Source organism: Chlamydotis macqueenii, chromosome 6 (assembly GCF_036417535.1).
Source record: "Chlamydotis macqueenii isolate bChlMac1 chromosome 6, bChlMac1.mat, whole genome shotgun sequence".
Taxonomy (NCBI): Eukaryota; Metazoa; Chordata; class Aves; order Otidiformes; family Otididae; genus Chlamydotis; species Chlamydotis macqueenii.
The window spans coordinates 31385584-31413069 of NC_141561.1; the positions used below are offsets into that span (position 1 = coordinate 31385584).

Consider the following 27486-nt stretch of genomic DNA (forward strand, 5'->3'; position numbering starts at 1 on the left):
TCTTAAAGAAAAATATACTTAGGAAAGAGTGTTGAAAGTCTGTGGCTGTCCCAACTGAAGTCAGCATGAGAGAGGAGAAGAGGATTTCAGTTGTTCAATACCCGTGGAAAATGGGGAACAAAGTCTTGTAACTATATTTGTATGTAACATAGAAAAAGGCTTTCTGATTTGAAATGAGGGATATTTCAGTGTCATTTTTTGGTGTTTATCAAAACCAATTATGTAAGTTAATTTTAGCGATGTAGATGCTTATTAATTTTTTTTACAAGAAATGTCTTTGCTGCATGTTTTTACATTATTACAATATATTACAGTATGTTCATGTTTTGTTGGGGTATTTTTTCCCCTCTGGAAGAAAGTTCCAGTGGAAAGGAAATAAGAACAAAACTTTGAAATCTAAAATAAGGACTAAACTGCTTTTCATTTACTTTTCTGCCCTTTGAGATGCCAGAAGCAATTTCCTCTTAAAGCTGACTTCCTTTCTGGAAGTGATTTTCGTCTCCAACCATGTTGAGGCTCTTTTCTCATTCCTTCATTCTGACTAACTTGCTTTTTTCCCCTCTGACTTGCTACTGCAGTTGAGTAGAACCTCTGGAGGTAAGTAATTGCAGACAAGTTTCTCTCTAACTTTCTTTTTCAGTTCTTCTTCCCCCCCAGCGCCCCCCCTCACCCAGTCAGTCTAGAAGGACAAACAAAGCACTATTGGTGTCCTCTGCAAGAGAGCACTGATAGGGGGCTGGCTGTAAATTGACGTGGCATGGAAAATCTCTGCTAGTTTGTAGCAGCTCTAGCATTGCTATGAAATCAAGCCTACTCTTGCCAAGTTTGTAGCTTGAAATTGTCACAGGCTTACTGTTTCTCTATAAAAAAATGAATGGAAAGTACCTTTGCTTTTTTATTTGGGAACTGGACGTTTTCTATATTTGGATTTACGGCTAACAGAAAACAAAATCGAAGGGAATTGGCTACTTTTTTGGTTTTTTTTGTTTGGTTGGTTTTGTTTTTGTGGGGTTTTTGTTTTGTTTTTTTTTTTTTTCCCCTGTAGTGAGAGCGACATATTGCTGCTCCCCCCCACCTTTTCCTGCGATTTAATCATTTGCAGATCTTGCCATGGGGTGCGGACTGAGAAAGCTGGAAGACCCAGATGATAGCAGCCCTGGAAAAATCTTTTCTACATTGAAGAGACCACAAGTTGAAACAAAGACGGATTCTGCTTATGAATATGTATTGCTGGATTTTACTTTAGAAGGTATCTTTTCATGTTATATTTTACTGTTCTGAGAAAGCAAGGAATAGGATTTAACTTCGCTCTGTCTTGTTTGACTTACAGTAAATCTTAGATGCTTTTATCAAAGCTAGCCAAAACATAAGACTTTTATTTTGAAACAAAAGTCATGACGAAGGTTCTCACATAGATAAAATTACAATGGAAACTACTGAAGTATTTTTAACAACCAAACCCTCCAAATTACACAACTGTCCTGTTAAGGAAGCTGGCTTAAAAACTGTTAGAGATTTTCCTAGTTTCCTGTGAGTCAGATACTGCCATGCGTACTCACTTTGAATAATGGTTGTCTGAATTCACTGTGACCGTTTGGAAAATACACTCTGCCTGAGCATTAATTGAATGAGAATTTTTTAAAATGTGTTCAACTTCCGAAAACAGACTGTCATTGTCCTTGTTACTTTATGCAGAAGTGAGTCTGTTTATTAGTTGTATACGAGGAGCAGCTTCCTCTCTTAAGCTCACGCCAGTCTCTTAGTAGCTATTTTAGTAAGAGTCTTAGTTTCATCTTACTATTTTTTCCAAATGCTTTACTTGTAGCTATTCAATAGTCTTTTGAAATCATGACCGAAAAGAAAAGAAACAGAATTTGTATGCGTAGCTATGGGCAGACAGTGCTCTGTGGGATACTTCCTTCCCGAGGGTGTCCCGTCTCTAACAGAGCAACTCCCTGTTCCACAAAGTTGAAAACATAAACAACCCCAGATGGCTGCCCTCTGAGAAGAGACAGCTCAGTTTTGCAGTCACTTTGTAGTAACTTGCACTTTATAACAACCCAATCTACTGGAAATTCTTAATAACAAGGATTTGAAGTAAATGTAATTGCTAGAAGGGTTTGGTAGAGGGAGAAAGTGTAAGTACATGTCTTGTTACATTTTCAGGAACTTTTTCATAAACAAAACTTGGCCTCTGCGTAGTTTTAACTCTAAATTAAAGGATTGTAGTAATATTTTTTTTTTAAATATCAGTTTGTTAATTGAAAAACTGCAAGATACTAATATAAGCCACATTCTACAAAGTTATAAGACTTGACATCCAACTATATTTGTTCTGTTTACACAAACGGAGTTTCTCATTGGCTTGTTCTTTGTGAAGAAACAAAACTTTGTGTTGAGTAAGTAGTAATGATAACATAATGGAAATAAAACTAGGCTGCCTGATGTATACATGAATTGCCTACTAATCTCCTGATAATAGAAAGGCTAATAAAACTTTTTTTTTTTTGAGACTGAGTAGCATTTACTATTCTTAAATGGTCTGTGTTCCTGACAGTTTTGCTGTGTTTTAAAGTAATAAGTTTCTGGAAGTGTTGTGTAAATGATTAGTTGTAAAGATGGTTGTGACTTAAGAAAAAGCACATCAAACAAGTGCAAATAAAGGTGCATCTCTATTATTTTAATAACCTACCAGTACAGCATTAAAGAAGCATTTTCTCATCTTTATCTGGTGCTCAAAAGTGCTTAGCTTCAGTGACTTGCTCTGGAATTATGAATGCTAAATAACAGTGAGATCAGTTTCAGAAAGCTGCCTAAATATTTTCAGTTTCTAACTGTAACGAAGTGGATTTGTAAACGCAGGTGTCTTTCTGTTGAATGGTTCTAGCTGTGTGTGTATCTGACCTTAAAATATTTTTTTGTTTGGGATCTCTACTTTTTAGAGCCAAGATAATGAATACAGGAAAAAAAAAAGGTGTATATACTGTCCTGGAGGCATTTCTGAATTCTGTTTGCTTATGAAACATAGGGATTGGCTGAAGTACTGTGGGGAGTATGTTGGGCTCTTTTTTTTTTTTTTTTTTTTTTTTTTTTTTTTCTTCTACCCCAATCAGCTCACTCACATACTTGTTGCTACTTGAATATCCTTTGGCTAAAGGAAACCATAGAAAGAGCCTTTTATCACTTTAGACCAAAATCAGTTTTCACTCTGCTGTCAAATTGTGTTATGTCTTCATGGCACTGTGTCTGCTGACTTCCAAAGCAAAATCTTCCCCAACATCTGAGATTTCTGTTTGCCTGAGTGACTTTTTACCACTGAATCTGGCACCAAGTAAAACAGAAAATCTGCACTTAGTATCCTTTATAAGATCCTGCAGTAAGCTATGTCCTGCATTAAAATAAAAGTACAGCAAGGATAAATGCATTATTTCAGTTTAATAACCCTTATTTTCTGCTTCATCAGGTTTATGCTATGTGAGGTCAAAATGGGCCTTCTGGGAAGACTTTCAGAAGTCCCTGATCTTCTCCCAGGCCATGATGCAGATTAGGTCAGCCATGCTGTAGTCCAAATTCATTGCCTGGAATCCATGTGCATCTTAACTTGTTATCAGCAGTGTATTGTACTTTGGCTTCTCCCCTCCTTGTCCCCAAAATACTCCCATCCCTACTGCAAAAATTAACTTTGAGTTCCATGGAGGTTCTTCCATATCAGGAGAATCTCAAACAAGAAAATTACAACTAATCTTTTATTTTGGTGGGAATGAATAGTACAAAGGAAATAGAGCAGTAGACTCTGAAGTCTGTCAAGGATTGTGAGTTCTATGGTCTCAATCATGAGGCATATCTCAGTTAAAAAAAACCAGCTGTTATTTTTTGAGGTCAGTTTAACCATAAAGTAGGGATAGTTTAAATACTTCTCCAGGAGAATGCTTATGCCTTTTCCACAACTTTTCTGTTAGGGAAAAGAAAGAATATTGATGCAAGGGTATTTCACGTCAGCCCACTAAGATGACATACTGTGAAGTTCTTGTCACGCTGAATAACAGTATGAATATATATGAAGTGGCTGTTTTGTCATCATCTTTGCTATCATGCATTTGAAGTTTACTATACAGCTAGCCAGTTAACTGCAGTTCTGTTATTTGTAAAAATATTTTGACTACCTGTTGACAGCAGATCAATAAGGAAATTCTCTTAATGAAAAATGGTTAAGGCATTTGCAAAACAGTGAAGTAATGATCACGTTGCATGCATTCCTGCTTTTCTGACTTGTGGGCTGAAGAGCATTTATTTCTTCAATACATATTTAATGTGGCTTGGACTTACTGTGAGTTGAATTATGGGATGGAGGCATTACTAAGTAGGGCAAAATATCATCCACCTATGAAAGGGAGAGCTGTGATGTACTGTCTGCTTAAAAAAAAAAAAAAGGCAAAGTAGCACAAGAAGGTGCAACAGCCCTGTCCCTATGGCTGCAAATGGCAGAGTTTACATTAATGAGTTGAATTTGATAGTTACCAACAATAAGCCATCTAAATACATTAGTGTTGCTTTTTGTTACTGTGCATCTCATGATACACATTATTCTGGTTTCTCTCGGTAGTTTTTCTGAGGCATTAAGGTTCTTAAAGTAAGAGGCAAAGTACGCCTCCATTCCTGTTTCCCATCAGTAAAGGTTGATATTTAAAAGCATTTAATTTAGTGGTGTAAAACATTATGTAGGGTTTTGTTTTGTTTTTAAAGCCCAGCATAATGTACATATATCAATATTATCCCCATTTTATAGTGCGAAAATGGTATAAAGATTGAAGTTTTACAGAACACATCACTCATGAACCAGCAGAATTCTAATTCAGTTTATTAGATAAAAATATTTCAGCAAACTAAAGATTCACGTGTCTGATTTATGATATTTTAAACCAGTAGGATAGGTAGACTTTGTGATTTGCTGTGTCTTTGATAAAAGTCTGTAAATTCCTTGCCCATCTACAATATAGGACAAGTAGGTAAGAAGATGAAGTTAACTCTAAGGAATACAGTGAGAAGTGAGACTTGGGTCATTGCATTTATCTAGTTTGGTTTTTTTTTTAATTATAGAATCAAGGGAGAATTAGTGTATTTAGTTGTTTAGGGTTTATTATATGGTTTGAAAGGGAATAAAGCAGCATGTTAAAGTGTTCATATCTCAAAAAAAAAATGATGTTGTCAGGTCCCTTAATTCAAAATGAGACAGTCCTTCATACAGATGAACACTGGTCTTAATGCACTGAAAGTGTTGCAAAGAGAGGGACCTGTCAGAACAGAGAAGTACGTCACTTGCAATAATGATCGCTCATAGAGACCATCAAATTCCAGACCAAACTGTCTTGTGCTAATATTTCATGTGTGCAAAGGATAAAAATTTTGATGACAGCAAATATATGCTGGCAAAATTACTCTTCAGTTACTCTCTGTGTAAGAGGATTGATTTCATGCTTTGTGGAGGCTCTGAGAGCTGCTGTAATTCCAGTTTGAGTTGAGTGGAACAGGAAATACTATCAGACTGTGGCAGAATGTCATCTGTTACCAATCTTCTTTTTCTCTGTGTAAAAGCTGTGGATCAGACCATTCAAAACAGGTTCTCCAAGAAGTTTTCCCTAGTTTCTGACAATAGCTGTGTAGTACCTAGCTGTTATCTGTTGATAGGAAATGCTTGAACATCTCAGAGGGATCCTGCTTAGAAATTAGTGACACCACATAGCTTGCTTAGGTGACATTACTTAGGTCTACTGGAAAAAGGAGTTGGGACTGTGTTAAAAATTCAACCTACAATCCACAGATCACTTCTAACGGGTCCAAAAAAGAAGTGTTTAAGAAGGGCAAACCAACGGAAAGTGTTGCCAAATAGATTAAAAATAATCATATTAATTTGTAAAAATACAGAGGTGGACTAGTTGAATACTGTTGAATCAGCTGTGACTCTGCTTTTTCTTGTATAAATAGAACTGTAGCTTTTTAGTAAATGCCTTTGGGGTAGATTTTGTGTGGTTTATATAAAAGGAACTCATCCAGAAGTATATGGACATACATAGTGTAATGCGTTTCTCTTCTGCTTTCAATGCTTTTAGCTTCCTCAAATCCAGAAGTTATCAAGATCAGTTCTGTGTTGGATATAGCATCTAAGGTGGAAGAATATTACAGCAAAGGATATGTTGTAGGAGCTGTTCATCCTATTATACTGCCAATTGGACGCAGAAGGAGTTTCCCTGCAAGTCACATGTATCGAGTGGTACTTTCACGATTAAAATTAAGGTAACAGTGAAATAATTAGAATACATTGGTCTCCTACTTAAGCCATTTGTAAGTGGATTGCTCAACATGCATAATTTATTATCAGCTTGAAATGAGCGGATAGAATCAAATAACTGATCCTTGTCTAGAAACGTGAGCAACTTAATAGTGTTGTTTTAATTAACACTAAGCACACAAAAGGCTAATGTTTATTTTGCCTTAGTAAATGTCCAAACAGAAATACGAATTTCCTTATCATAATTTGTGGGAAGATAAATTGTTACTGTTTAAAGTTTAATGTTTTGTTGTTGTTTTGACACTGAGGGAGAGTCAAGAGTTTGTGTTTAAGTTCCAGCTCCATAGTCTATTCCTCCTGTTCTCACTGTCTTGTAAATACCATGTGATCATAAAGATAATGCACAAAGAAATTTTATCATTAGTTCCTTTGATTGCAAAGAAGGTAACCTTTTGTTCTTAATTTGTGTAACTGGAAGAGTGCATTTCTTACTGCATTAAGGCCTGTCTTGCTTCCTTCTACTATCCTGAGTCCTAGTGCTGTAGTGCTGTGCACAAAGATTCTTTCATTCTCCTTTGGAAGACTGGAAGGGTGTGAGTTGGAAGGTGCCGCCTGCCTCTCCAGCAGTGCTTCTGTAGAGCATGGTTTGTTTGAAGGAGCTTCTTGGACACTTTGCTGAAGCAAGCATTGTCCATGGTGTTTGCTGCTCATACAATTTGCCTTCATAAATTCATCTGCAAACAAGGTGAATGCTGTCCATGTGGGCAAAGGCTTGAGAAAGAAAAGCAGAATACTTGCTCTCTGGAGCTGAGGCTTCTAAGAGCTGAAACTGCCAGTGCACAGCTCCCACACCTCACCTTTAGGCCCTTGGATAGATGAAGGACAAGAACCTGAACCTACATGTGAAACTGTAGGTTCCCAGTTTCCTATGCCACATCTACCTATGTTGGTTTTCCTGTAGGCAAATGCACTTTCTCTGGCTGCTACCTGGAAAGCAGGCTTTTGTATTTGAGTGTGTCTTATGAATGGTTCATTCTAAAGCAAAAGCTTGTGTGAAGGAAACATTGAATAAAATGTCATTATATTATTGATGATCAGAGGGCTGGAGCACCTCTCCTAGGAGGACAGCCAAAGAGAGTTGAGGTTGTTCAGCCTGGAGAAGAGAAGGCTCCAAGGAGACCTCATAGGACCTTCCAGTACCTGAAGGGGGCCTACGAGAAAACTAGGGTGGGAAGGGCTTGTAGTGATAGGACAAGGAGTAATGGCTGTAAACTGGGAGAGGGTAGGTTTAGACTAAACAAAAGGAAGAAATTCTTTACTGTGAGGGTGATGAGGCACTGGAACAGGTTGCCCAGAGAAGCTGTGTATGCCCTGTCTGTGGAAGTGTTCAAGGCCAGGCTGGCTGGGGCTTTGAGCAACCTGGTCTAGTGGACAGTGTCCCTGCCCATGGCAGGGGGGTTGTACTAGGTGATCTTTAAGGTCCCTTCCAACCCAAACCATTCTATAACTGATATACAAAACACGATGAATGCTGTTCTTTAACTTTCATTTAAAGTTAAAGCTTGTTGGATTCTCAAATCTAAGCGATGTAAACATTATCTAACCCAAAGTGATTGTTACTGCATTGTATTTCTAGTATTTGCCTGCACTGTATTTCATACAGTAGCTGCATCTCCACTTTAGTTAAAAAAACTAAACAACAGCATGTTAACCGTGTAAAAGGACTATTTCTATTCATAGTGTGTTTTCTATGAAACTGAATCTGTATGTGCTACAGTTATGGCTTAAATTTGTATTTTTTGCATTATCAGGGATTTTTAGGTTTATTTATTACAAAAGCAGGGTTGTCGGTAAAGCTCGGTTTCCAAAAGATGTCTATTAACAGTCTTCAGATTGAATTCATGTTAAATATTCATGTTCTTACCCTGACACTGTAATACACAGAACCTGCCACTTTGTGTAGGAAACAGAACAAAGCACCAAAAAAAGCTGAGTTCTAAATAAAAGTAAGAAGAAACATTGCCAGGATTTCATTCATAACTATTTCAAAATAGAAGGATTCTATATGCAAGCGTTTCCCCAAGTTAGCAGCAAACTACTGACAAAGACTGCTTTCTTTCTGTGTTCTAGCCAGAAGCACGCAGCACCCAGAGGACAAAGGCATCCCAGGCTGGTGATTGAGGAATGTCCTTTAATGTGTGAAACACTGACAAATGAGGTAGTGAAAGAACTCTTAGAAAAGGTAATGGAAGGTTTTTTCCAATTTCTCTTCAGTCTTTTATTTCTACCCTACATGTAAGTTATATATAGCGGTTGATGTTCTTTTAGTTTTGAGTTTTAACTTGATTTATTTTATAGAAGCCACAAAGTCTTTTATTGGTGCAAAATAAGTTGTTTTTCTTCACTAGTTGCTTTTTCTGCTTTAAGACTTAGTACTGAGTCCTGTAAGGCTTTGGGAGACTGGCTACTTACACCACTGAAAGCAGAGTGAGGCCCAAACTGTCAGCCAGTATTTGTAAAATGTTTGTATGATACCTTTTTCTTGAATTAATATTAAAAAAAAAAAACCTTGAAGTTTTATGTTGTTCTGAGTTAAGTAAGGTATTCCTAATGAACATGAATATATTCAATTTCTAAGAAAGATTTTTTTAAATTCTCTAACAGAAATATACAATAAACAGTAATTGTATTAAATGTGTGCTTGGCACAGCTTTTGAAAATACTGTTTAGTTAAAGAAAACTAAACATCCACTGGAATGCGGGCTCTAGTTCTAGTTCTTGTTGTGTTTAACTTCCTCTGCAAAAGTGAAGACTTGCTGAAACAGGAAACTATTGCTATTGCAAGAGTTAGTGTGATATCTCTTACATTAGTTGCCAAGGAAAGGAGTAGAGCAAAAAAGCATGTTGGAAATCTTTAATGATCTTTGAAACTATCACAGAGTTGTTTAAAATTTCTAAATGGCTTGTTTTGAAATTTTCAGGTGTTTCAATTTTAAAATAGTATTCCATTACACATTTATACTGTATTTGTACTGCCAGGTTGGTTGTATAGCATACCATGACAAACATTTGGAGGAAAAATACAATTTAAATTAGCAGTGATTCAGTCGTGCAAGCAAATCTGGTACAGAAGTAGTATGTGAAAAGAATTTGATTTTTAAATGCTCCCAGTGTTTTTAAAAGACTGAGACAGTAACCTATTAAAATACTTCTCTTTTTTCTTTTTTTTTTTTTAAAGGTCTGAAACAGTAAGACTGTGGCATTTCAGAAAAAAAAAATTGTCACATTGCCTCTTTTTATGCATGTTGCTGGTCACATTTAAAATTATTTCAGTTGTCGTAGAAGCAGCAGCAGCTCTGTATAATCACAGTGTTAGGCATATCATATCATGGCTGTACATACATAATGGTGGTAGATAGTAACACTTCAGTCTGTCGTGGTCCTAAAAAAGGATTGTAGTACCACCAGCTATTTGAGTGCTTTTCACTCGCTTAGTTGTTTATGGGAGGTAACTGGGTAGAGATCCTTCCCTCTCTGCCATCGCTTAATCCAGTACTTCCCAGGCAATTTCTTCTTTCTAGGCTGGGGTTTCTGTTTTTTTTTCCTGGAAAGACTTTATTTTGCAGGGGAGCTTGTGGCACAAGATGTCACTGGGATCACCTTCCTAAATGGCAGCACTCCTTATCCCAGCAAAAAAAAACCCCTCCCTCCAAGAACAGACACATCCCACATGTGGTACATATTCTCCAGTTGCATTTTGAGACTTGAGTGGAGAGAAAAAGACCCACCACTGGCTGAAAGCAGAGTTAAGAGAGTTTTAATTTGCTTCTAGCTCCCTCCTTTCTCTGCTCTTTCACTGTTCTCAGTAGCAGTGAAGCTGAGTAGCCTCCAAGGATGATGAATCATGACACATGACAAACAGATATTTCTATAGTATTAGTGGTAAGTAGTTTCAGTATGACTGGTATCACATGTTTAGAGAAACAATACTATTTATTGCACCAGTATACTCCTTATCACCGTGACACAGCCAGTAAAATACTTTGAACTTGTTCTAAATGGAGGACTTTGTATACACTAAAGTCAGTACCAGTGTTGGCCACCTTCCTTGGCTTGAGTCCAAGGGCATGCTGGAAGACTTCCATTTACTTTGAAACATGGGCAGCGTGCAAAGACAAGTGTTGTATCTTTACGTCCTTGAAAATCAATGGTTTAGTTAAGTAGTACATGTATGTAGAAAGGGTTTTGTTTTGTTTTGTTTTTTTAAAAAAAAGTGACATGCAGTTCTAAAATCATTTGCAGATAAATTTCTGTTGTACATACAGGTTAATGAAGCTGCTAAAAGAGGAAAGAAGTTTGTGGGATTTGTAACGCAACATTTTCCTCAACCTAAAGCCTGTAATGGAGCAAGCACAGATGGAAGTGCAGAGCTGGAATCAACGCTGGGCAGAAGAAATAGGGAACACAGAAGAAAAAATTCTGATGAAAACTATAAAAACTGGAATGAAGGGACATTGAGTGGTCACTCATCTGAGAGTGGGATAGAGGAGGAAACGCAAGGAGAAAGCACTCTCTTACAGGATGCAGATTTCCAGTTTGGAAAAGAAGTCAGCCCTGTTAAACCACGAAAAGGAGACGGTAATAAATGCTGCTTGTTTGTTGCAGAAATAGGGTATTTTACTGAGCTGTTGTTTTTAAAAAGTGTTGGAAAAAATAACAGAACAGCATATTCTATTGTATCAAATACTGATTTGGGAAGATACGTCTTCCTTAAGTGCGTATGTATTTCTAAAAAAGTTACCAGTTGAAGAAACAGAAGAGATATTTACCTTCTGTTCTATATATGTGTGAACTGTGGTAATATATTAAAATGATATCTTAGTTTTCACATAGAATATTTTAAATGTACTGTCAAAATTCTAGTTCGTAATGTGAAAAAAAGGGAAAAACACAATCAATCACCCAAAAAATGCCCACACTGTAATTCTGATTTTAAATGTGGTGCAAATAGATAGCTTTTTTTGCTTGATATGTGTATAACAAAATTGTGGCAGTAAAAAGCATTCATTTTAGAAGGATGCAATTGTTTTAAAACCTTTTCCTAAATACATATAGTTTTCACTTACTCTTAATATAAAATCATAAACATAAAAGAATATGTTATTATTCCAGTTCTGCCTGTTTCAAAACTGACGACAAAGAGAGCCTCTTCCAGTTAGAGCTGTAATTTTATGTGCTTCTAGCCAACTCACATAACGTACAGCAAACAAATCCGTTCATAATGGATTCTTTCTGGTTAACGTGCCTTCAAGAAGCGTCCTGAAAGAAACCACTTAAATTAATGCATTGACCATGAAATCAAAGAGGATAGTTGTTACAAAATGAATTTACACTAGAGAAAAGTAACCATTAAAAAGTTGTATAGGAAGGAAAAATATCACTGAAAAATGTTGGTGCTGTGGTAGAAGACTTAATTGTAGAAGAATCTGAGATACTTACTGTAGTCACTGCCTGAAACAGTGATTTCTTATACTGAAGCACTAAGGCCTCCTGGTTTGCTAGGAAGAAACGTGAAAAGGAACAAGTAATCTAAAGCATGAGAACTAATGCAAGACAGTATTCTGTAGAAAGCAGGCAGCATGAAACTTTCACGTCAGATTGCATTTTGACGTAATAGATTCTTCCCTGATGGGCCAGACATGCTTTAATTGCTCTCAAAAGCAACCTTTTCCCTTTCCTGTGAAGAGTTAAGCACCCTCTCCAGTTTGTAGACTGTCAGGATAATGACTCCGAGCACTGAGATAATCAATGTCCCTCTTATTTTTAACACTTGAATTAAAGCAGTTCTTGTACAACACGCTGAGCCTTTATAGCATGACCTGTTAAAGCTTAACTCTTTCCTTACAGCTGAAATAGTGGGTTTGCTATATGTATCAGAGTATAAATCCTGTAAGTAAAAAGCAGAAAACTCTGGGTTCTGTTCAGGAGCTTTGTTGGTGCCGACTGGTGTGTCCAGGTACACTAGCAGCCAGTGCAGTCCCCTGCATGCACTGTTCCTGGGACATTCTTCAAAAAGCTTTGGCAAGAATACGCCAAGCATCGCTATACTAGTCAAATACTCAGTAAAGTTATTGGAGTTCATAAGACAAAACTCAAAAATTAACCACCTTTCTTTGCAAATGTTGCTGTGGCCGTCATTTAAAAAAAATACCACTGTGAATTTTCAAAGAAAGTCTTACATGCATGTGGCTATGTACTGCCACTTCAGTATGCCATTTCTATTTAGATCTGTTCAAAAGATGCAAAACTGTGAGTTCTAGATTTGGGGGCCATAATATGACTTTTGAGTGTTTATAAATACACCGCTTGCAGAGGCAAATTTTGGATACACATGAGCAGTTGAATAGTTGTATCAGGAAACTTGATTTTTTTTTTTTTTTTTGAACAAATATAGAAGTGATCTCACTTTAGTATATGGGAAAGGAAATTAAAGTTTTTCAGGATAAACACATTTATGCTAATACAACTACCTGGGGAGGTGATAAAATCAAACTATATAGAAAGATGAGTAATCTTCTGCTGATAGAGGGCAACGTTTTCTCCTGGATTTACTCTACCTTATTCCAGGCACCTGATGTCACTTGCAGTGGGTGTGGTAGCACTTCTCAAAACAGAGAAAGGTTCTCCCAGAGATTACTGATTCAGACTAGTTGCAGTCCAAATCCTGCCTTGGAAGTCTTCCTCTATTTCTGGAGTCTAGAGAGACTAGCATCTTAAGTGGGGTCGTCTGAACCAAGTTCCTTTGTTCTGGCAATGTGAATGCTTCCGCTTTCTAGAGGTTGGTTTGTGTTGATTTAGGCTGCTCAGATGTTGATGTATTAGACAATCTGAGAGCAATTTTTGGCAACTAGTTTGTGTATTTCTCCACAGCAGTGACATACATGTGAGTGTATTTGTAGAATTCGTGTATATAGCTAGGACTTCATAACTTGTCACCAGTGACTTCCAAAAATGCTATGGATTTGTGAATTCTGATTTTTTTATGAGTACTTGTGACTGTTTTTGTAACAGCACTGTATTAATGCCTATGAGGATATGCAGGTTTTGTATGCTTAACTCACACACTCATCAGTTACTGCGTGGGAAACCCCAGCAGGCAACTAGTTATACCGGTACTTAAGTAATATTTTCAAAATAATGGGAAAAAATCAATACTGTGCAAGGCATTCCTAATATTTTAAAATATAGAAAATTGTCTTTAATCTTCAGTTATAGCAACTTCAAATACTTGTAAGTTCCATGAATAGTAGAAATGAAGCCTGTTTCCCCTGGGTTTTTCTTAGCTCTAGTATGTTTTCTCCATGCAAACTTGACTTACCCAAAAGATCCAGTGACAACTTGACTTGTAGTATGTTCAAATATTTCTCGTATCCCAAAGCGTATGCCCCTCATGCTTCATCCTGAGTGTGTTTAGGGCTCAAGCTGAGTACAGTCACATCCGGAAACAATTCTTAACACTATTGCTTAGAATTATAAAACCACACTGACGTAAGAGATTAATAATGTTTTTATTTTGGAGCGCTGTCTTCCAGAGGCTCATTCTTCTTCCCCCCCCCCTTTTTTTTTTTTTTTCCTTAGACAAGCTATATACAGTCTTCAATGTTTTTGATGATGATTCTACCTGCTGGACCTATCATGAAGGTGTTTTGTCTATGAAAGTAACAAGAAAGGGGCCAGTTATTAGTACACTGGAAGCAGACTGGTTAGAATTAACCACATTTTATTATAAACAAGGATTGTCCTTAATTGATTCCTTTGTGCACTGGGAAACTTCTAAAGGTGAGTACTGTCCCAGAATATCATGAAGTTTTTACTTGTTTATGTAGAACCTCATAATTTGCAAAAAGTGGATCGTGTTTTGCTGCTTGATGTGAAGGGCAGTATGTAAACATGTTCAGATAGTCCTTGTAAACTTATAGAATCTGATACTTGAAAAGGGAATGACTTGTTTTCTGTTGTAACTCTGAATAATTTAAATTTCTGCTTTGTTTTATCAAATTGAGGATTTCCAAAGCAAAAAATTAGTGTAGCTTTATAATGAAGTAAACCTTTTGTGCTAATTCTCTTTTCTTGTTTTGTTTTTTTTTTAAAGGAAAAGATAATGGGGGGGGGGGGGAATCTGTTTCCCTGATGTTCATATTCTACTGCTTAGTGTAGATACTGTGCTGCACTCTGAATATTTCTAATCAGACAAAAGAGCTCCTTGAGTTCTCTTTGTGCTTACTGTACTGTTAAACCTAGGTGAGACTTTCCACACTTCCTGCTTTCTCCAGCTCTTTGCTGGGCTTAAAAATTCTTTCCAGAAAACCAAATTAAAATTTGACTGTTGATCCTGAAGTTTCAGGGTGCTTCTGCAGGTTGTTCTAGTCAGATGTGGATGTATGCGGAGTGTAGAGAAATCTATTTTTGTCCTTGCCCTCCACTGTAGGCAGGTCCTCCAGGGCCTTTTCACACAGCTGGGAGAGCAGTCTTCCCTGGTCCTCCTGCTTCCTGCGCTCTTCTGCAGGCATCTGTCAGCTCAGTTAATACTCAAATTATTCCAGTGTTACAGGTCACAGGATTTTCAAATTCTTCATTCTGCCAGTTTCAGTTGGGTCACAGATTTTTATTCTGGAGAGATCCTACTAGCTCTTACAGAATTCCTGGCCTTCATGGTCCTGATGAACAGACAGAAGCCAAACATCAGCAGTACTACTGCTGGCCCCGGCCCATTGCTGCACACCCTGCTGAGCCCAAAATCCTGCACTTTGGCAGAGCTGTGAGACAGTGCTGTACCACTGCTGACAACAGGAGAAGCTCTTTATGGGCTGAAGTATTTTGAATTTTAAAACTCTGTTGTTGGTAAAATATGTAATTAAGATATTCGTTTCCATTTGAACTCAATTTGTCTGAAAGCCAGGAATTAGAACTGTTACAAAAAAATAGTGTGAGCTGCTGTTGTGCAATTACTTGAAAATAACGTGAACACAATAGTAGTACTCTAGGGGAACAGACCAAGAGAATCTGACATAGTTAATTGCTTCAAAATTATTCATTATTGTAATAAATGTTGTTTGATAGCAAACTTAGAATTTATACTTCACTGATTTCGTCTTTGGTTGGATCTGTTCATGTCTTGCTTGACAGATGCATTTTAAAGGAATTGCTTCTGGCAGTTCAGTGTAAGCGAGCAAAACATAGGGCTGCAGTAGAAAAAAGTCTTGTAAAAAGTTTGTTGAAAAGGTTTCAGAAACCTTAAATGATTTTTTGCAATAGTCAAGCTGATTATCAAGTGCAGTAGTTTACTTAATAATGTATTGAAGTGGCTTTCATAAATAAATTTACATCTGCTTCTTACATGAAGGAGGGTAGAATTAACTGAGGTTTTGAGTAGTTTTTATATTTACTGTATCCTTTATTTAATGCTTTTCTTCTGATGTTCTGATTTAAAATAATACACATTCAACATCCCCTTTGCAAGGCCTGGATTAGTGAAAGGCTTAAATTAAAAAAAAAAAAAAAGTTTGAAACATAAAATCTTTGGGAGTTAGATGGTGTAGGCTCTTCAAAAATCAAATGCAGAAAATGAGAACTCTTGAATTTTTGTTCTCCTCAGTAGTTTAGTTTTGTGTGAATTGCTGCATTTCTGTACCTCAGCACTGAAGTCACTGGCAGAGGAACACAGGCACATCAACATCACTGTATTTAACTCAGATTGAATTTGGCAGCTAGTCCCTCTCAAACTGCATATTTTGTGCACATAAACAGTCTAATGGCATGGTTTGTATTGGCCACCTTTTTTTGCTCTTAAAGTGTAATTCCTATGTATTAAGTCAGTGGAAGAACAAAGTTTCCTTTGGGAGAGGAGAGGTGAGAAATCAGACTCCAGTTTTCAATACAGATTTTTTAGAGCTTGAAAATGACTGTCTGGAGATACATTACAATTCACTGAGGGGTGGTTTTGGCAGCTGTTGAAATTAATCTTTGCAGCTGTTGTCCAGCAACAGTTTTGCAGTCTTCCCATTCCCCTGTAGCTGTCTGCTCTTCTCGATGTGAATAACTATCCCATCTTTAATACCAAGGTTATGACTCATTTAGGGATTTCATGCTGCCTCTTTGCAGCAGTTGGTGCTTCTGCTTCAGCCCCCCTTGGCTGGAATGTGTCGCAGTTACACTCGTGGGTGGGACGCTGCTGAGTTAGAATGGAGGTATTCAAAGGCATGGCTTTCTGTGTGGATGGGATTCCGTGGCTGATCAAGTGTCTGTAGCCACAGTAAAAATTAATTTAGCTACTGAGTTCTTAAGCTAAAATGTTTGTTCTTGAGGTGCACAGAGTTTTACAACCAGACAGAAGTTTGGCATCCTACAGAAGGAAACCTAAAATGCTCTTTTGGGGAGAAAAAGTATTAAAGCACTTGCAGTCATTACTAGAATTACTTCTTGTGTGTCGCCGTATACATCTAATTGTCACCTTCACCTTACTTTTGTTTGATTGATTTTAGACTGTGAGATGTCCTTAGCAGTAGTTGTCCTTTTATGAAGCTTTAGTGAAATGAGCAATTTTTAGTTATTGTTTAAATTTTAAAAGCCACCAGATACAATCTTCCTCTGATTTGGACTCTACAGATGTTCTGCAGAGTCAGCAGAATTCTGACTGGTACCACTCAGGTTGCTACCAGGATCAAAATGCCATACCCAATTTAAGCCAGGAGGAAGTTTTAACAGAAAAAGTAGTTTTTTAAAAAACCACTGTCAGTTCTTAATAATTACCAGCTTCTGTGTTCTGCTGCCAAAAGAGGATGCAGTCATAAAAATAATCCAGGTGAGTTCTCTTTTTAACAGCCATTGGGATAGTGGTAGTGCTTCCTCCATTTGTCGCTGCCTTGGCTGCCTTCATGATCATAGAAGTACCTAAGATTAGTAGAAGTGCTGTGGCAGTGTTTTTCCTTTTTCTAGTTTGTGTTATCTGTCATGCAGCACTTTGTTAATACTAGTACAAAAAAAAAAAAAACAAAAAACACCAACAAACCTATAGTAATTGATAGAATGGGCAGGTGAAACAGCTGCATGTGCATTTTTTTCAATAGAGGTGATTTTGTCATGATACACTTTATGAATTAAGTTTGTCTCAAATTACTACTGAGCGGAGGTGTCTTGTGTTAATAAAGGTTTAAAATTTAGAGTTACTCTATCATGTTTGAACAATGATAGAAAAAAGTATTCAACATTGTAGGTGGACTGCCCATTTTAAGTATCTGCCTGAAGACTGAAGAAATGTCAAAGTCCATGAATGTGTAAGATTGAGTATTTATGAATTATTAGGAGTTGTGTAGATATTCATATGTTCGTGCCTGAAGCCATATATTCAGTTCCATGTACAGTCACATCATATTTATGTGTAATATAAAAATAAAATGTCCAATATCTCTAGAAATGTGTAGATGAGAGATGCATGCATGTATCTAAATTGTCATAACTGGAAACGTATGAATGTGCTACGTGCAATATAGTAAAAAAGAGTATGAATAAATAGTATGGTACTTTAACAAGCATGCGCAAAACCCAGGAATTTCTGATTTACATAGCACAACTTTGTACCTATCTGGTCAATTTTTAAAACCAGACCAGTTGTGTTCCGTAAGTTTTCTTTGTTTGCTAGGTGTTTTTTTGTTTTATCTACCTTTCCTGAAGCTGTGGCAAAAACAATCATCTCTTAATGTCTCTTTGTGCAATATTGGATATTATTTAAATCTGATATTCTGAGGGTTACATAATTTACTGTTCAAATTTAGTTTAAGATAGTCAGCTAGCAAGGTACATCTGCACAAAAGGCTTCCCAATGGTTCTTAGGAGAAGCAAAAATGGAAAATGAACCATTATTTGATGCACAGCTTTAGTTTGGGCCAACCGGATACTGTCAGGCTTTGAGAAGTGAGTCAGGGAACTGTGCTCCGAAACTTCCTTCCCATCAGGAATCTTCCTACAATTACTTCTGTTTCAGGCTCTTCCTGTGGCCACTTATGTATTTATTTAAGTAACAGCAGCGAGGCATTGCACTTCATGCTTTATTTATCTTTATGCTCTCTCCCTCCCACTACACCAAAAGCCACATTTATCAGGCGTCCAATATTGAAGTTGAATAAAGAGAGTTTGTGTCCATCTGCTGCGGGGGATATGTTGAATACGGGAAGCTGGAATTCAGATTAATGTATGGAAGTGGCTAACGCTTTTAAGAAAATGAAATGGTTCATAGTTCAAGTTGTATAGCAAAAAGCATTTTGAATATAAGTTGACTTGCATGCTTGTTCGTTAACCAGACACAGAAATAACCACAAATTTGAGTTATTTGCTGTCACAGTTAATTTTATTTTAGAGGACTGTTCAATGAGAAAAAATAAGCTCATGTGTACATCTCAGATATCAACCTAAAACTTTATATTGCAGTTTATATTTGTCTTTATGTTCACAGGGGACTATTTGCCCAAATCTTTAGAAGGATTATTTATCTATGAAGAAGAAGGTGCTGGGGTTCCAGGTTCTAACAGGAAAGGAAATGATGCAATAGTTGTTGAACAGTGGACCGTCATTGAGGTAAATTGATGATTATTTAGCAACGCAATTTCCTACTTAGTTTTCTTTGGTTTTTTTTTCCTTAGATTGCTTGTACCAGTACTTGATAAACATTCAAGATGGTTTCTTGAAGCCACCTGCATAAGCTAAACTAAAGCCTTGAATCATAAAAATGAAGTCAGGCCTGTGGCCATTGGTTGATGGGCATAAAAGAAATAATGCTGCAGGGATTCTGGCCTGACATTTACAAGTGTTCATACCAACAAATACAACCACCAAAGAAAATGAGTTTTTTTAAAAATGTATGTGTTTCAGACCAGTTTAGACATAATTTCAGCCAGTGCAGATCCCCTGACAGTGTGCTGAAGTATTTGCTGACGTATGTGCTGAAAAGAAACAGCATAAAACTAAGACCTTGTATGTTAAAAAAAAAAAAAAAAAAAACAACCAAAAACACCCAAACAAAAAAAAAAACCACCAACCATCAACCCCCCCAAACTTAAGTCTGTAGATAAATGAGATGTATGTTTTTCGATGTGAAGTAAAAATCCAAATACATCAATTGAGACACCTATTCTGGTGTTTTAAAAGTTTTAGGCATTACTTTAGCTACATAAGTTTAACAAGTGAGATGTGCTTTTTATGTCTTGCTGAATCAGGGCTCATACGTAAAGTTAATATGTTCTGTCTGTTTTCTTAGTCTTCTGTAGTCTTGAACTTTTCAATTGTTTTCAATTTGAAATGGTGAATTTCCACCAGACAGCGCAGTTTGATATAGTCTCAAAGGATTATCTCATTATAAATAAGAGAGGAGTGTTGTTGTAATTGGTGAAGAAATGCAAATAAAATCTGTATGGAGTTTCTTTACTACTTTTTATAATTATTAATGTAGGGGTGTGAAATTAAAACAGATTATGGACCTTTATTGCACACGCTGGCTGAGTTTGGATGGCTCCTGACCTGTGTCCTGCCTACACCTATTGTACGACATGACAGGTACCCAAACAATAGATTACAGCATTTTTGGTGTATACATCGCAGAATTATCAAGTGATTACTTCCGTACTTAGGTGTAAAAGGAACAAAAATGCTAATAATACTAACTGCATATAAAACTTGAGATGTAAGTAGCCTTATGGTAGAATCTTTTTTACAACACTGTTTTAGGACTGCTGACTTCAGTGAGTTTCAAACTATACCATAGGCTGTTTATATCTAAACATTAAAGGTTTTATTTAGGAAACTTTTTATCACATACCCAGTTCCCAGCAATGGGGTTACTTACATGCTTCAAGTTTAAACTGGTGTTGAAATGTTTCACTAAACAATGAACCTTGGTGAATGACTGGTTTAGACTATATAAGAAGTCATGTTGTCACAAGACAGTCATGCAGTATTTGTTGCAATTGAGGGAGGAGAATGTGCTAATCCAGCAAGTTACTGGGCTGTTTCTCTTCTTTAACGTAGATGTTATGTTTCATTTCAAATATAGGACCAAACTACTGGATTTCAGTTTTCTTGTGATATTTAGGTGACTGAGGGGGATCTACATACATAGGAGGAACTGAATAGCAGACCTGGATACCTTATAAGGTTCTAGATTTTCTTTTCTTTATATATATGTATTTTTTTTTTTTTAAATAAAAAGTATTACTGTGCTTTTCTTCACAGTATTGAGCTAAAAAATGGCAAATGAAACACTGGATTAACCATACAGCTCTTTGCTCGCTCGCTCTTTTTTTTTTTTTTTTTTTTTTTTTTTTTTTTCTTTCCTAAATTCTCATCTCATTAGATTAGGATTGCCAAGGTTTGAAAACAAACAAATGTATTGAGCATGGCTTAGGGCTCATTAAGGACAATGGAAAGAGTGTGTGACCTTAGTAATCTTTAGATCCAAACCTCACTGTATTAAATCAAGACAGCATGAAAAAGGATGTGAATGAAGGGTTCTGAGAGACCTGCTGCAGGAAAGTGGTATTTCGTTGAAGTGATTTGACATAATTAAATCAGCTCGCCCATGTGAGAAGGAGGTTTTTCTGGACAGGAAGTAGTTTAGAATCTTTGTTTTGGCTGTGTATTTTTTTAATAGTTTGTTTTAACCAACTAGTTAAAAGCAAAGACAGAAGAAATTGTGGTAAAACATATGGCATGTTCTGCTTGTTTTTAAGGGTCTCTATATGTTTTGTTTTCTTCTGAAATGTGTGAAATTCTGAACATGTAAAGCTCCTGCTCCAGAGAGAGGCAGTTTTCAGAACATGAAACAAGATGGTTATCCTCTAATTCACTTCTTAAAACAATATTTTGTAATCTAAATGTATTAGCTTTGACCATGGTGACTTTTTAAGGGTATATGAACTGCTGAGCCTGGTTTTCATAAGCAGCTGAAATTTTTAGCTAAATCATAGAGCTTGAGAGTAAACCTTCAGGATCCGGATCCACTTCCTGAAGGATGTGAGTGGACAATGGGAGAGAAAGATTTTAGTAGTCATGGTGCACTGTGGGTCTGAGGATGAGAGTGAGGTTTTAGCCTCAGGCTTCTTCTGTCCCACAAGCAGTGTGACTGTACCTATCCGTGTAGGGTTTGGACACCAGGGACAGGATTGTCTTGAGCAGCCGCTGCTCAGCCACTCCATGAGTATCAGTCTGTGCTTGCAGCAGACAAAATGATGCTGTTCTGTACCTCGTAGATTGCAGAGCAAAGGCAGCGCCATTTAAAAGCAACTAAGTGCTGTAAAAAAAAAAAAAAAAAAAAAAAAGGAAAAAGTGCTGTAGGAAGTCCTAACAGATTTGTTAGACCAGGACCTGTTCCTTGCCTTAGTAAGAAGGTAGTATATCAGCAAGATAAGTAAGTTGCACTGGATGTCTGAAGTGGCATTGCTTCCCAGATGTGAATCAACTGGCCCATCAATAGCTGTGACTATGCAAACGGGGATTGTAACCTGGCCAAATGTGAAGTTGGATCCATTTTGTATCAACGTGAGAATAATTCAGACTAATAAAAAGTATTTGTTTTCTGGCCTAAAGGGTTGGGTAGGTGTCTGCATGAATTGTCTAATACTTGTTATCCTAGTATGGCTTGTGAGGTACTTGTAGAAGAAATAGGATAAATCACTTTTTGTGTGCATATCATGTATCTAATACACAGCTATCCAATTTTCTTAAAAAAAAAAAAAAAGTTTTTTGAAAAAAGCCCATGAACAAGAATTCCTAATTAGGAATTAATAATTCTTAAGAGTCCAAAAAAGAATGTGTTTGTATCCTAATATGCTGAATTGATAAGTTCTATTTTTAGGCATTGATGTTGGCATTTAAAGAGGAGAAGAAATTCCTGGATGGTTACTATGTGTCTGATTTGAAAAATGCCATTACTGTGGTGGTGAATTATCCTAGGAATGCAAGTTAAATGTCTCAGATGGACACTTCTGTTGAACAGCTGATCTTTTCCCAAACTTGGAACTCTGACCTCAAAACCCATCTTGAATATTAACAGGCCTCAGAAACACTGAACAAACAAAAAGAGCAACATTTCGGGATCATCTGACAAATTTATGTTTTCATACTTATTTTTAAAAAACAATTTGAACAAAGTATGTAAGGAAAAATCTATTTAAGAATAAAATGTGTTAGCAAGGCAACCTGTTCCCCATTTTTATTCACCTATATATTTTGCTGTAGTCTCTGTTTTCCTCTTCTCCTAACTTATTGCAGAACTTTCCCTCATCTCAGATCATCTGTGATCTGTTCCTAGCCATTATGCCCACTGCTCATCTGCAGACGAAGAGTGTGACCAACAAGCTAACAAGTCCTGGGGTGTGACAGGATTGTCATGCGCTGATGTGTTCCTTTTTTTTGGTTTTTACATGGTTAGATTTTGCAACAGTTTTAAGAAACTCCAGGCTGTAATGTCTATTCCTGTGTGGTTTTGTTGTTGGTTTAAGTTTTTGTTTGTTGTTTGGGTTTGGTTTTTGTTTGGTTTTTTTTGTTGTTGTTTGTTGGTTTTTTTGTTAATAACAGATGTTCCTCTCCATAAAATAAAAAGTCCTGTTATGTGGAGGGTCATGCCAGGTGGTAGCGGAATGTCAGGAAGCGCTGTCCCATTGCAGGCAGGGGCAGCAGTCTGCAGGCTTTACTCCTCTAACTCCTACCGCAAGGGCTGAATCCTGTTGGGTGCAGGAAGCATTTCCTTGAGAAATGTTATCTTTGTTACAAATAGAGCAATGGTAGATGTCATATTCTTGAAACACGCAGAGTTGCTTTTTTTTGTGCTATGCTGTTTTGAAAAATAAGCATGGTAGGTTTGGGGGTGTGGTTTTTTTGGTCAGCACACTGTGAATCCCACAGAAGTTCCCCTCTTCTGTCAGTGATTCTCTTTTTCCAGAGATGTGCAAAAAAATGTGCATATGATGCAACGTTTGCTGTATCCATCCGTATCTTGAGTATTTAAATTTTGTCAGCAGTCACTAAAGAATTTTTTTGACAGAAAAAATAATATTAAAAATACCTACAAATAATATTGGTGACCCCAAGAGCCTCCAGCACTATATACAACTCTTACTAGGTTTTCAGGACAAGAATTTGACAGTAATTAAGCCAAGTTCAGAAGCTATATAGCAAGGATAAAATTAATAGTCCTTTTAGGAGTTAAATCTAGTGATTGGGGAAAAAATACATTAGCAAATACTTTACTAGTAACTTAGTGCTACAGCAGTTACTAATATGATATTACCATGAGTTTGCAGAATTTCATACAAGTTTATAGTCTAAAATTAGTATTATTTTGAAGGTTTTTAAAATTTTTTCATTAAACAGATCCTGGTGTCTGTCTCGTAACTGAAAGTCTAGATGCTGTGCAATCCCAAAGGAGTGCAAAACTTTATTTTGGAAAAAGACAAAAAAAGAGGAGTTAAAAGAGTCTTGCTCCCTTTGTTTATTTTTTTTCAGAAAACTTTGTCTAACCTTAGTTTTAAGCACTTTTTAGAAATGCATAAACATTTTATATACATAGACCTGTAAAATCAGAGCTATTGATGGTTCTAGTTAGCTTCTAGCTGGATGATTGTGTTGGGAGATTAATTAAATATATACATATAATAAGAGGACAAATTCATTGCCCATACGGCAAAAACAGACAAGCAAATTGCTGATGTTTTAACAATAGAGTCTCTGTTGCTCTTCGTCCCTCTTAAAAGAAGAGACAGGAAAAAGGCTTCAGTGGCCTCGCTCTGCATTGACCTTTATTTCCCCTCGCTGATTACTGTAGTCCCTGAAAATGGGCCAGGCTGGCTGTCTATGAGCACTGGAAAGCAGGCAGGCACATACAGTGCAAAACCACCGACTCTGTGGTTATTAATGTATCATGACAGACGACTCAATCTAAGTTTTCAAAATGCCCTGACTTACAAGGCAAAGATGGAATGTGGAAATGTGAGGGAAGCTGTGGAGTGGCTTGCTCTGCGCACTACTTCTCATTTAAATTCTGTGGAAATCCCGCGGTCATTGAGTTCTTTGTGAATTAAGCTCATAGCCACTTTGTCGTGTGTGGCATTTTAATAAGGTCAGACTTAGAAAATTGTTAATTTACTTTTTGTCTACTCACCATCATGTCCTTTCTCTGTTCTAGTAGAATTTGTACATTTGTATCTTAATGTCTGGGTTTTTTCCTTTCCTCTGAAGGAATGCAGACACTGTTACAAAATAAGCCGTAGGCTCTTCCCAGTGCCAGGAACTCTGCTCAGTCTTCTCGCTTAAGAGAGATTTCCCGGTTAATATTATCAAAACAGACATAACTGAGGCAGAGAGAGATACGTAGCCAAGTGGAGTAAGGTTGCAGGATTGCTAATTTCCTTGTCATGACATAAAATTGCAGCACATTTTCTTTTAATGAAGGGACTCTCGGAGCAGGAAGCCTTGTTAACTTAAGGAGACTATTAAGTTGGTTCTCCTGCCTCCTTGTTTTCTCCACAAGCTGAACTTAAAGATAGTTCTCTGTTCTCATCGAAGAAAGTTGTGCAAAGATATGCCATGACCTGAATTCAGCTGGACTGAAAGGAAGACTGTGAGATGCCAATCATCACAAAACCATCATCACTATTGATCAGATATACACTGGGAGTAGTGGTGTTTTGTGTATTTTCTCAGCTTACTTCTAGGAGCTCTACTGGGGCAGGCTGTTAATGAGCGTTTCCTGATCTTATAGGAACAGTTTTAATTCCTCAATTTTTTTTGAGCAAGTTCTTAGTGTTAAATATAAATTAATTCCATCAGTCCTAGCCCTGGCATGAAACATGAATCAGTGATCTCAACTTTGTGTGTGGTTAAGATTGTGACATACTCATGCTGAAGTATAAGCTTACATTATTTTAGTAGTTCTTTCCAATGTTGTGCATAGTAATACTGTTTCATGATTGATAGAATAGGTAGAATCATAGATACTTCAAATGAACTCACTAGATGTCTCTTGTGTTTCTATTTTGCTACTTTTCTTTAGCACACTCTTAAATCTGTAGTCATTCTTCTGCCAAAGTATTTCAGTGTCTTGCCTTTGTATGCATAAAGACCTCATTGAATGCTGCCCAGAAGGAGGAGTTGGGGGTAGAAGAAGAGTTTATCAAAACGTAGTATCTGGTATTTAGAAGAGCACAGGAATTTCTTAAGCCCTCCCATCCTAGAGCTCTGGTCTTGCAGTTCTTGCACTCATTCAGTGCCGCAGAGTTGGGCTTTGTAGTACATAGGCAGTCAATGTGCTGACCTATATTTCTAATTCAGAGATGATGAAAATAAATACATAAAAACTTCAAGAGGATGTATCACCAGTACTAAAAGAGTACAACACTCTTGAAACATCATATCAGTAACATTTGATTTGTTTTTAAGGAAAAACTTTGCCTTTTCACTTTTTTTTTTCCAAAAGAAATACTTTTAGAAAAATAAATTAACAGTCCTTCTTTAAATTATATCTACCACAACAGCATCAACATTTGTAAAAGTTCCAGGACTGAAAACTGAAGTTCTTCTCTTTTTTTTTTTTTTCTCCTTTATTTATCTTACTGCTTTATTCTCTTGTCCTTCCTATACGTGTACCTCCCATGTACCAAACGGCCAGTGTCGTTTGTCATTGTGGATGTGGAGCTTATAAAAACTGAGCTGAGTCCTTTCATCCATATGTGGTGAGACATCTCATTATCTCGCTGTGTCGGTTAGATGTCATGTTACAACTGGAAAACCCCTTTTAGTTAGCAGTAAAGAATGTTGCTTCCCAAATTTCATACCACAAAGTATTGAAATATTTGTTGAAGCTGTGAATCTATTGAGATTGGTCCTGTTGTGGTGTTAATAGGTCTTAATATGTTGCTGTATACTTGACAGTGAAGATTAGATGAAGGAAAGACTCTTTTGAGGTTAATGTCAGACATAAAGGTACAGACACTGATTAAAAGTAGGAGCTCTGGTACTTAAACTTTCAAGAGTAGTCATGTTAAATAACTCTAATCATAGTAACAAAAATAGTTGTTTTATGCTTATTTTCATGTCCAACACCTTAACCCAGCTTTGTGCTTCTATTTCTTTTTTCAGTATGATTATAGAACTGTTTAGGAATTAATAAGCCAGTTAATCTGGCAGTCTATACTCTTCTCACTCATGGACTTACGTACATACAACTTAGAGTTGACTCTGAAAGGTATGAATGTGTTACAGTGATTATTACTGCCTTTAAAATATTGAAACAATTTTCTTTCAATTCTAGTGAAGGAAATCTGGCCACAAAGCAAGTTGTTTTTCTTCAGAGACCTGTTATGTGGAACTCTGCTGTCCAGACACCAGAGGTGAGTAAGGCATTTATGGTATCAACATGAACAAGTTAGTACTTCATATAATGATTAGATGCAGAAACAAACTAGACTTCTAATGGAAAAAAAAAAAAAGTGGTAGATTTCATTTGAAATGGGTTCAAGTTTGTGGAGGGTTTTTGCAGCTCAACTCATGTTTTGTTTTTTTTTTTTTTTCCACAGCTGTATACATTTTAAATTAAGCCATAAAGAAAAGCATAGGCATGCTAAAAACCTGCTTTGTGCTGAGTTACTGTCTCAGGTGGATGAGGTTGGCTATGCTGTCAGTATTTCTTTAGGAAGTCTTAACTGTTCTCCTTCGAATTCTGGATCTGTTGCACACGAAAAAGAGAACATTTTATTCTGACTTCCAAAACATCTGTTTTCACACTAGTAGAAGAGTACAAGTGTCAAGCTTTGCAAGGGATACTGTAATCTGGAGGTTAACAGGGTGAAGGGCTGTTAGCTGTTGCTGCATGAAGATGTGTGTGGCAGAAATAGAGGATTTAAAATTCCTGCATCTGGACCTCAGTAAGTCCTTGTCCCTTTAGAGCGAGACTCCTGGAATAGTGCTTGTATAGAAGTACTTTGAGGATTAAGTAACTGGCAGTCACCATGTTCTGCTCAGTCAAGATCACAGCAGTTGTTGCACTCGTATGGCACTACAGTAAATCCTGCTGTGGCCAGAGAAGGATGTACTGGTGGCCTCTTTACCAAGTCTTTCAACATCCCATGATGGATTTCAATTTTTGTTATTTCTACTTT

General features: G+C 36.9%; 1 protein-coding gene across 3 annotated transcripts in view; it reads left to right on the top strand.

The window, feature by feature from the left end:
• Positions 1-793: 793 nt before the first annotated feature.
• RFTN2 (raftlin family member 2) overlaps positions 794-27486 on the top strand; it is a 36467-nt gene continuing 9774 nt past the window's right edge. For 2 of the 3 annotated variants that reach the window (XM_086750653.1, XM_086750654.1), the window contains exons 1-8: positions 794-1249; positions 6108-6291; positions 8417-8528; positions 10612-10924; positions 13925-14125; positions 18795-18916; positions 19788-19891; positions 26640-26718. In XM_086750653.1, coding sequence (XP_086606779.1) covers positions 1111-1249; positions 6108-6291; positions 8417-8528; positions 10612-10924; positions 13925-14125; positions 18795-18916; positions 19788-19891; positions 26640-26718 — 1254 coding nt within the window. In that variant the 5' untranslated portion in view covers positions 794-1110. Of the gene's footprint in view, positions 1250-2001; positions 2139-6107; positions 6292-8416; positions 8529-10611; positions 10925-13924; positions 14126-18794; positions 18917-19787; positions 19892-26639; positions 26719-27486 lie in introns of those variants that run through there. The other variant, XM_086750655.1, reaches the window with a different exon arrangement.